Source organism: Manis pentadactyla, chromosome 6 (genome assembly GCF_030020395.1).
Source record: "Manis pentadactyla isolate mManPen7 chromosome 6, mManPen7.hap1, whole genome shotgun sequence".
NCBI classification, from domain to species: Eukaryota; Metazoa; Chordata; class Mammalia; order Pholidota; family Manidae; genus Manis; species Manis pentadactyla.
The window spans coordinates 7,855,912-7,866,550 of NC_080024.1; the positions used below are offsets into that span (position 1 = coordinate 7,855,912).

Consider the following 10,639-nt stretch of genomic DNA (forward strand, 5'->3'; position numbering starts at 1 on the left):
ACATTTCTGGGGGTCTCATCTCGTCTTGCTTTTTCCTTGCTCTGGAAGCTGCAATAGCCCCTCAATGCCTTCAGGAAGCACCCCAACTCTAAGCAGGGTATGCCTTTCTCATCCCACCCCAGTTCCTTCCATCTTCAGCCCAGTCCACACCAGGCAGCTTTGTTGCACTTTGGGCCTGTTGCACGTGTCTCCAGCCTGGACTGTCCCCCTCATTCCCCCACTGGCAAATGCCCACTCCTTCACACAGGTGCCCGGTCAGGCCACGGCTGAAGTTTGCTCCCCACCCTGTGCAGGAGGCCTGTGACACTGGTCACCTTCGGTGGGCTCCCTGCCCTTCCTTCTGCTGTGCTAATGCGGGTTCCCCACTCCCCCCAGCCCCTCCCAGCAGAGGTCTGGGCCCCTAGGGTCTGAAGGAGTTTGGGGCGAGGCCACCCTTGGGGCTGGAGCTGAGGAAGTTCCCATGGGAATGTGCTGACTCCATCTAGAGGGCCCGGTCTGCGGGTCCAGGTGGAGAGGCCAGTGAGCCCGGGGAAGGGGTGCACAGCCAGGGCCCTTGCTCCTTGCCCTCTGGCCCTCTGTTCTCATGGCCAAATCTGAACACCCCCCTGCAACCCAGAAGACTGAGAACAGGTCCTGCCTGCCTCCCAAGTGCCTTCCCATCTCACCTCCCAGCTGCAGCTCAGGGTGAGGCAGTTCTTTCTGCTTCAGCCTCGGCCTTCCATATGCGCCCCTTTCTCCCCCTGCCCAATCACCCTTCAGGTCACAGACAAACTCAACTCTGCCTCTGGACCCCCTCCTGGGCCCTCTGGGCCCCCTCCTGGCCATGGCTACCCTCCCTACCCTGGAGATAAGCAGCTTAGACCAAGAGTCTTCACACTCCGTTGGCCACTGTTTCAGTGCTTCTTGTCAACCGTATCAATGCTTCCAGGATAACGGAAAGGACACGAGGAAACCCAGCAGGCCCCGCCCCCGCCCTCCTGGCCCCTCCCACCGTCAGCTCCGGCCTTGCTCTGTGGGGGAGTGGGGGTCTCTCCCTCCTCCACCGCCGCCGCATCGAGGCGGCATCTGTCTGGACGCTGGCCCTGTGGTCTCGGCCTCAATCCTGGCCCTCGCCTCCCTCTAAGGCCCTTCAAGGGGCCCCTGTGCACCCACCAGCCAAGAGCGGGAACAGCTGTGTCTTCAGAAGTCTCCTGCAACCTTGGCCGGAGACAGGCCCTCGGACTGAGGTGGCAACAGGAAGTTTCACGCCAGAAAAAAAACAGTCCCCTTTTATTGAGAAAATAGAGTAGATCCCTCTCAGTCCCAAGTGATCCCTCTTTTCCCAAGTGACTCCACCCTGAGATACAAGATGGCATCTTTCACGCATCCCCGAGGACCCCCAAACTTGGGCGAGGTGGCCCAGGAGGGCTCCTCCATCCCTTCCCAGGGCAGATGCTGGGCCCCTCAGGCCCTGGAGAAGTCGGCAGCAGGTGGGACAGGGTCCTTGAGGGGCTGTGATGGGCATGGGGGGGCCCTGGGGGTAAGAGTGGCCAAGGGAGGTGGTGTCTTACCGGAATGAGGCAAGGAAAGGGAAGAACACCACCAGATCCTGAGGCCGGGCGCCTTCTTCTCCCTCCAAATTTGTCATAAATAAAACTTCACAGTAATGAGGGGCATCCCTTTCAGGGCCACACCGGCTGGTTTCAGGTGGGAAGCCAGGCCTTGGTGGGGCTGCAGGAGGGCCCTCGGCTCAGGCTGGCTGGGCAGCACGGCGACTGTGGGGCCGGAGCGCTGCTCTCTGGCCCTGGGTCAGGGCTGGGCTGGGGCTGCAGCTCATCCGGAGGTTCTGAGGATCGCTGAGGTAGGCAGAGCTGGGGTTCCAGATGGGCCAGATGGAGCGGCACAGGGCACAGCCAGAGGGAAGCCCCCTGGGAGCGGAGACTGCGCGGCGACTCCAGGCAGGCCTGTGGGGGTGTGCTGAGGGCCTTCTGAGGTTCTGTCTCCCAGAGACCCGGAGGCATGGCGGGGGCAGGGGCCTGTGAGCCTGCACAGGGTTGAGCTTCTCTTGAAAGGGCTGCTTGGGCTCGTGGGAAGACGGAGGGATTCATGGGGAAAGAATCTTCTTCATGAAGACCAGAGGGCAGATAGAGCCATCCAGGCCCAGGCCCAGCCCAGTACCTGAGCACAGAGCTCCTTCAGGCCACCAGGGCCTCCAACCAGGTTAGAGGGAGCCGGGCAGTGGGTCAGGGTTGGGAGGGCTGCCAGTAGCCGGCAGCTTTGCTCCCCAGATGCCCTGCGGTCTGGGCAGTTCCCTACATTCCTAGGCCTTAGCTCCACTTTCTGGGGTGTCCGCACAGGGAAGGGCCCTTTGGGCTAACAGCACCCCACCCCACCCAGGGGCACATAAAATCCAAACCCTTCACCTCCCTGCAATGTCCCAAAGGCTATGCCCCAGCATGGCATTCCAGCTCATGACTTCCAGGCTTGAGAGCACATGTCCTAGCCCATCCTGGTGGCCTAGCTGGGGTCAGAGCACCTGGAGCTTGCGCGAGCAGGTGAGGTTGCCGTGCACCAGCCCCCACATGGCCAGCAGCTCAGCGGGCAGCAGCTTGTGCACAACCAGCATGGAGCGGAAAAAGCAGGGCTCCTTGTTCATGCGGCTGTTGCGGTTCCGCGAGATGCCAAAAGTTTTAAACCCTTCATGGGCCATGGGCTGCACACCCAGCACCTCCAGGCACATGCCCAGGAAGACGTCGTCAATGGGGTAGAGCTCCAGGGTGTCAGAGGTGTGGTGCAGGCGCCGGGCCAGGCTGCCAGCCATAAGGAAGCCTCCTCCACCTGCGTAGGGCGGGTAGCTGGCCTTGCTGTACAGGATGGTGGGGATATAGTATTTGTTATCCTTCTTGCGGATGGGCCGAGCATGCTGCAGGACGTCGCCCACGAACAGGTCTTCCTGTGGCCGCTGATCAGCCAGAAATTCAAGCAGGTTGGTAGGGTTGACAAAGACGTCATCATCGCCCTTGAAGATGAAGCGGGCAGTGGGGCAGTAGATGTCAAGCCACTTGAGGAAGTGGATCTCCTTGAGGGTCAGGTTGAAGAAGCTGTCCAGAAAGTCCCACTGCAGGATGTCGTTGTAGAGGCGGTCCTCATAGGCCAGCAGCTGCTGGTAGTGGGCCCGTTCCTCCTGCTTAGAGGCGGTGCCCAGCAGGAAGAGGGTGCGCACAGCACCGTGGCCCCGGCCCGCAGATTCCTGCTCCCGTCCCCAGGTCTGGCGGATGGCCTCCCGGCGGTCATGCTGTGTGATGACCGACTTGACAACCACCAGCAGATAGACGTCACCGGCGCACTTCTCCGGGTGGTTCAGCAGCATGGGGAAGTATCGGCAGTGGCGGTACAACAGAAACTGCCGGAAGTGCGGCTCCAGGCCCTGGAACCAGGGCTGGTGAGTCAAGTTGATATTGGCTGAGCAGTTAGTGGTGGTCACATCCCAGGTCTGAGGCCCCCGAGAGACCGTGGGCAGGGGGGTGACCACATCCTTTGGGTTCTTCCAGAAGCTGTTGGGGTTCACCAGGTGACCACTGGGTTTCTGGGCCTTTTGTGACCCTGATGTAGGTGATGGGGTCTCTTGCAGAAACTGGCTGGGGGTCAGACTGCGCTGGAATACTGTTACAGCCACGAGCAGAGCCAGGGACAGGCACACACTCTTGTAGATGGTTCTCTTCCTGGGGTGTGGGGCAGGGTGCAGAGGAGAGAGGAAAGGATGAGATCCCTGTGGCTCCCCCCAAAGCCCTGTTGCTCAGAAGTGTGGTCCCAGGCTGGCAAGTGGATGCTTGGCAGACTCGAGTCCTGGGGCTTCTGAGCCATCAAGGAGGGTCCTGCGTCCTCTCCCACCCTGACCTCCTTCCTTCAGGACCAGAAGAGCCATACGCTACAGAGCTTAGGTATAAGCACCGTGGAGTCAGGCTGCCGAGGGTCAGATCTTGGCTCTGACAACTTACGAGCTAAATGGCTTTGAGGGGGTCTCATTCAAACTCTCCAAACCATGATTTTTTTCCTTCCCCCAAATGAAGGTAACACAGCTTTGGCGTGCTACATACAGTGCCTGGCATGCAGTGGGTAGGCAGTCGGGAAAATGCTGCGATTCTGCAGCCTGTTCTCCACCACCGGCAGGGCAACCCATTTGCTTTCATTTCCCTCTGCAAACTGGGTGAACCGCTGGGGTGGGGGGCAAAGACGGTACCTGCTCTGCAGCTTGGGAACTTGATAACCTGTGGGGGACATTGAGGACGGGCTCTAACTTGGGACGTGAGAACCCTGTTCGTCCCCCCTCCTCCCCATCCACCTGACCCAACAGAAAAGAACAGCCCTTGTGGTTGACAGGCCTGAAAACGGAGCAGGCATCACCTAGCATGGCCAGGGCCCCCTTACCGCTCAGACTGGGCCCCACTCCCTTAACATCCCACTAGGAGAGAAGAAGTCTCTCAGCTCTACTGCCCTGGGATGGGAACACACTTGGAACCCCACTCTTCAGGGACCCTCCTTGACCAGGTAACCCCCACTACATCCATTTCAGAGGCAGAAATTAGAGCTGTTTGCCAGGAGTGCCGGAGGAGTGCAGGCAGGCCTGGGGCTGGGGCCCTGAGCCTCTGGATCCCAGGACCCCTTGCTCAGCTCGCACTCTGGGGGTGCCCGGTCCACTTGCCCTGTTTTCTCCTGCAGAGACCACAGTGAGGGCTCTGCGAAGAGGCCAGGCCGTAAAAACATGGCCTTGCAGGGCCAGGCCTTGGGGTGGTGGCCTCCAAAGCGGGACAGTGCAGGGCTATGGGAAGAGACAGACTCGGTGAGGTGAGACAGCGTCTGTGGAGAAGCCTGGGGTGGCCCCAGGACTGGCTAGTTGAAGGTGCAGACACCCGGGGCTAGTGAAGGCCGAGCCCCACTGAGCGGCCTTTTCCCGTGAGCCCCAAGGTTTCCAGCGTAAGGGGTGTGGGGAAGACTGGGTCGCCCCAGGTGCTGGGGTGTACGATCCTGAACCCAATCCTCCCAGCGGGTAGGGCGGAGTGCTCCCGCCCTGGGGGTTTCAGTTCAGGACAGGCGATGAGGCCCCTCGCCCAGGCGCATTCCACCTGCGCCGCCCCACTCCGTCGGGAGGAAGAAAGTCCCACCGGGGAAGGGAGGAGCGCGGAGAGCGGGAGAGCCGCAGGGGCGGGAGGGCGGGAGGCCAGGGCTCCGAGGGAGGAAGCAGCGCCACGCCGGGACGGGGGTCGCCCGGGATGCAGGAGGCCCTCGGCCTGGGGGCCGGGACCCGGCGTGCCGCAGAGACCCTGAGCCCTCAACCCCCGCGGTCCCGGCGTGGGGTCTGGGCGCCCCGGGGCCCGGGCGCGGGGAAGCAGGGGACCGCCGGGGAGGGCCGAGCGCGCGGAGTCCGCGGCCGCCGGCCGGTCGTCCAGGCGCCGCGCACGGCCGCGCATCCCCGGCGGCCGCCGCGCGAGCCCGTCCGTCCCCGGGAAACTGAGGCCGGCCACAGCACACCCAGCGCGGCATCTCCCGTCCCCGAGGGCCGCCCCGGGTCTCCGGGGCGCCCCCCCGGCCTCCGCGGGAGGGGAAGCCCGGGTCCCCGCGCCCCCGGCCCAGCCCCCTCCGCCCGGCTGCCCGGCGGGGCCCCCCACTCACCACAGAGACATGGCGGCCCGGGCCGGGGCGGCGGAGCGGGGCGCGCGGGTCGCAGCTCTGGGCGCCGCAGCCGGGGGACGGCGGGCGGGGACGCGGACGGGGCGGGCGCGGGCGGAGGCCGGGCCGCGCCCCCGCCGAGGCTTTCCTCTTCCCGGCGGCCGGAGGAGGGGCCGGGAGGGGCCGCGGCGGCCCAGGTGCGTTAACCCCTTCGGCGCCCCCAGCCCTCCAGCCCCTGGGCCGCGGCCCAGCCCCCCGCCCGGCGGCGCGGCGGAAACGACCCATTTCACAGAGGGAGCCCGAGGCTCAGGGCGCGCGGAGCCGCCCAAGGTCACCCGGCCGCTGGCGTCCCGCCGTGAGTGGCCCAATCGGGACTTCGGAGCCGACGGGGGCCCCCCGCCCCCGGGTAGGAGGAGGGACGGGAGAGAGCAAACCCTGGGAGAAGAGGTCGGGCGGCGGCGGGGCTGCCCGGGTCGGGACCGGGGCCCAGGCGCCCGCTCCCCAGGCAGCGCCCCCCGCCTCCCGGGTCCCTCCCCCGGCCTCTGAGATCTCCCCTCACCACCTAGGAAAAACAGGCCGACCTGCCTAGACCCAGCCTCCATTTGCGTCCTCTTTGCGTCCATCAGCAAATAGCACTCACAAAACCCTTCGTGCCCGCGGCCTTTGTTGATCTGCCTGTGTGTGTGCCCGCCCCAGCCACTGGTAGGGAGCCGGCTGCGGGGAGACCCAGCCCGCAGAGCAGTAGTGGTGTTCTTGGCCCAGCGGGGTCTGGAGTGACGGTTGTTCCCCATCCAGGGGACTTCCAGAAACCTCTAACCGGTTAATAACCTCAGCCATTGCCCAGATGTCTGTTGTACCATGTTGAAATCCCATTGCTGAGCTTACAGTAGAACCTCAAAACCGCCCACAGAATCCAAAGAGCTCAATGAATAGGAGCTAACATTCATCAAGCATTTACAATATACTGAGCAGGATTCTAGGCCCACACATGAGTGACGCTTAATCCTAGAGGTGTGCACTATCATCACTCCCACTCTGCAAAGGAGGAAATGGAGGTGTCAAGAGGGCAAGCCCAGTGGGCCAAGTCTTACAGTTAGTGAGCAAACCCGGGAGGCTCCTGGCTCCTGAGGCAGGCCCTGCGCCCCCTTCCCAGGGATGGCAGTGCTGGGAGTTACTTTCTAGCCAAAGGGCTTGCAGGGAGGCCCAGAGCCCCCAGGAGCAGCCAGACAGAGGCCGGTTGTAGGAAGCTCTTGCCACACGGTGCCTCAGGCCCCTGGGGGGTGAGGAGCCCCTTCAGCCCCTATCCTTAAGGCTCAAGGCCCCTTGGAGGGGGAGGAAAAACCCAAGGGGCAATAGAATTTTCCAGGATGTTGCAAGCTCCAATCAGGGCATGTGAGGGGCCTTCCGGGCAGAATTCCAGAGGAGGACCCTGGGGCCAGTGCCTTTGGGATGGCCATTCCCAAGAACCAGAGCAGGAGAAAGATCTAAGCCCAAAGCCCCCTTGGCTTGGCTGCCTGCTGTGAGAGCCACCCCCACCCTGCTGGCCGCCCATCTCCCAGGACACTGCACGCTTCACTTCATTGCCCAGGCTTCTGGGTTCTCCCCCTTCGCCCTACAAGTTAGGTTAGGGTTAGGTGAAGGAGGGTTAGGACTGGCCTGGCCGAGAGCAGCGCACCCTGCTTCGGCGCGACCTCTCACCTGGGAGCTGCGAGATCTCAGGTACCTGGTAAGGGGCACACACAGCTGTGCTCTGAGAAAGGGTTTTGAGCCCAGGATTGGCCGCTAGAGGGGTTGGTCAGGGCTCTGCACTTGCTGTCACTAGGAGCAGGTGGCTTATCCCCTTGAGACCTCAATTTCCTGGCAGCACAGGGTTATGTGAGATGACGCATGTGAAGCACACAGATCAGAGTCTCTCCTGCATGGGGCATCATGGCAGGCTGGCTGCTGCTACTATTATTATTGTTAATATTTGACCCAACCCACAAGGCCCCAGAACCCACCAGAGCTCCAGGAGGTGGCAATGGGGGGAGCCGCCCAAGGCCAGCTGAGTGTTTGCCAGTGGAAGCTGGTGCAGAGAGAGAAGCAGGTTGTCATCATGGATTCATTCGATCTGTGCCTAGGTGGAACTCAGACTGGGGAAATGGGTGACAATTAAATACTCAGTCCCTGACTGAGGGGTGGGGGTGGGGGATGTGGGAGCCAGGCCAGGCCCTGGTCAGCTTTCACTGTCAGTCTGATAGGCGCCCCTGCCGGCTGCTCGGGGCTGTCCCTGTCAGGGAGCGCTAGCCCACCTCACGCGTCCCAGCCCCTGTGGGCAGAGCCCGAGTGGATTCCTGCTGGTTGTCAGCAAGCCACAGCTGGGGTAGTTGAGCAGGGGCCTCTGAAGACCAGAGGTCAGTGTGCAGATGGAATCTCTCCCTGCCCCTCAGCCCTGGCTGGGGGCAGATGGGAGCTGCAGAACCGGTGGGGTGGGAGAGACTGTCTGTGGCCCTGGGGGGAGAGTGGGGGATGGGGGAGCAGGTTGGATAGGCAGTGGAGTGTCAAGCAGTGGTGGAGATGGGCTAGGTGTCCCTGTCACCGGGCCACCCTCTTCTCCTGAGGTTGACATGCCTGGGCAGAGGAGCCCAGGAACCCCGGCGAGGGGGACCTGCAGGAAGCCCTCCGCCCCCCTCCCTCTGCCTCGTCCCCAGCCTGCTTCGCACCCTACTTCTCCTTCCCACTTTTCCCTCTCCCACCTCTTGTAGTTGCCCCCCTGTTCCTCTCCCATTTCCCTTTTCCATCCCTTTTCCCACATTTTTGACATCAGCCCCCACCGCCCCTCCAGAATAGCTTAGAATCCAGCCCCTGCCGGCTGGTTCTGCCAAGCGCAGTGGAGACATTTGCCTGCAAGGCCCTTGGGGTGGCAGGGGGAGAGATTTGACAGGCCAGAGGTTGCCCAGGGTCAGCCTTTGGCTGTACATGGGGCCGACGTGGGCCCAGAGAGCCAGCAGAGGTGTGAGGAGCCCTGGGTCCCTGGGAGAGAGAATGCCATCTGTAGAGGCCGGTGCCAAGGGCCCGGCAGGAGCTGCGGGTGGAGAGCTGCCCTGGCCCATAACTGCTTCAGCCCAGCAATGTGATGTTTGTGTGAGACCATTTTAGGGTGTAAAGGTCCTGAGCAGACATCTACACTCCAGGGTCAGCCGCGGCTAGTGCTCCAAGTGTGGCCATCTACACTTGCACTAGAGGGTCCGTTAATTAGCATTGGAGTGTCAGAATTCATCACTCTTTAGTGAAGAGTGTCACTGAAAATATGTGCCTGGCACAAAGTACTGCACAGGAGCCTCTGCCCATGCCTGAATGAGCTCAGCAACCCAGCAGAGCAGTGCCCCGGGGCCAGAACTTTCTCTAAGTGGTCCTGAATCCTTCCACACAATAATATGATTGGAAAGATAGCCAGTTTTGGTTGACATGTCTTTGAATTCACCGAGAGAGAAGCTTTCCTCTCTCGGAGAGAGAGAGGGAAGATTGGCCAAAGAGAAGCCTAGATCGTGAGGGCCTGAGAGAAGATGGGAGGAAGTTACACAGGCCTCCTTGCAGGGTTCCAAGTGAGCAACACAGTGGACAATGTCCTCTTGCTAGAGACCCCGAGATGCCCATCTGTGGTCAAATCCTGATGGAGCCAAGATTGACCCAACAACCCAGAAGGCAACGTTACCATAACCAGTGAAGCTGTATTATCATCGTAATTCCAGGACCTACCTGCAGAGAATCCTGTGGAACACGGGAAATTGTATTTTTCCAGTTTCCCCAGTGATTCTCATGTATAGGCAGGTTTGGGAACTGCTGGCAGTGGCCCTCCATTCCAGCTTTCTTGGTCAGCTGTGGGCCAGCGGCAGCAGCAGGACCCATCCCCCTGTGAGCCTGGGGAGTCGGCAGGCAGACGGGGCGGCGGCTATGGAGGGAAGTGGGTGGAGGGGGGAGAGCTGAGTTCACTTTTCCCAGGGAAGCAGGTGTTAGTTGAGGAGGTAGAGGTGGGGTTAGGAGCTTGAGAAGAGTGGCAAAGGGTGGCCACAGCCTCTGCATGGGATCTGAGGAAGCCAGGGAGGGACAGCAAGGGGTGTTAAGGGCCAGGCCAGAGGGTTCTGGGCCTGTGGCTGAGGCAGGGACTGCCCAGGGTTCCTCTGGGTACGAGTGACAGAAACCCAACTCAAAATAGCTCAAGCAAAAGGACTTCATTTGCTTGTATGATGGGAAACCCCTCTCTCCCATTCTCTCCCCACAACTTGGCCCCTGGACAGTCCGCCTGGCTCCAGTTTCTTGCTTACATCTGCTGGCTCCCTCCATGAGGTTTAGGAGAAGTGCAGGTTTGCTGATGGCCACAGGCGTTTATCACCCTGTCTTGAGGAACCCAGAGGAAAGAGTATTTTTTTCTGTCAACTTCCAGATCTAAAATTCAGTGGAAGGACTTTCTTCATTGGTCTTGCTTCAGTCGTGTGCCCAAACCTGGGCCACCAATCATGTCAAGGGGTGTTAGGGTTTTGCCTGGCCAGGCCTGGGTCATCTGTCCCCTGCTGTTGTGGGGCAGGGCCCTGGCACTCCAGGGCCACAGGGACAAACCGGAGGCTGACAACCTCTGCTTGTGCCAAGCCCCCGCTGACGGTCAAGCCACCCTCCAAAACAAACCTCCAAGACTAGAGACCCAGAGGAAAAAGAAGGAGGTGGTGGCTGTGTGGGAAATGTCTGCACTTGATTTCCTGTCAAGTCCTTTCCTGGGGGACGGGCCGCAGGCCGGCCAGCCAGGGCGGCCAGAGCCCCTTCAGAGGTGGCTGCTCTCTGCTCCCTCCTGTGCCTGGGCCCCCGTGGCCGGTCTGGGGGCAGCTGAGGCCACCTGTGGCTCTGTGGGAGTGGGGGCCAGTCGGTGAGGGGAGAGCTGGGCAGCTGGAAGAGAAGCCAAGAGGTCAGAAAGGCCCAGGCAGCAGGGTCTGGGTGGGACTGGAGGGGCTGGGGGGAGGTG

The 10,639-nt window shown here is 61.6% G+C and overlaps 1 protein-coding gene across 1 annotated transcript; it reads right to left on the bottom strand.

Moving 5' to 3' along the window:
• Positions 1-673: 673 nt before the first annotated feature.
• Positions 674-6,251, bottom strand: B3GNT7 (UDP-GlcNAc:betaGal beta-1,3-N-acetylglucosaminyltransferase 7). The gene is made up of 2 exons (XM_036912341.2): positions 5,650-6,251; positions 674-3,701 (listed from the first exon to the last, which is right to left on the bottom strand). Exons 1-2 carry the CDS (start codon positions 6,246-6,248, stop codon positions 2,507-2,509), a joined length of 1,794 nt encoding a protein of 597 aa, XP_036768236.2. The 5' UTR covers positions 6,249-6,251; the 3' UTR covers positions 674-2,506.
• Between the last annotated feature and the right edge of the window lie 4,388 nt (positions 6,252-10,639).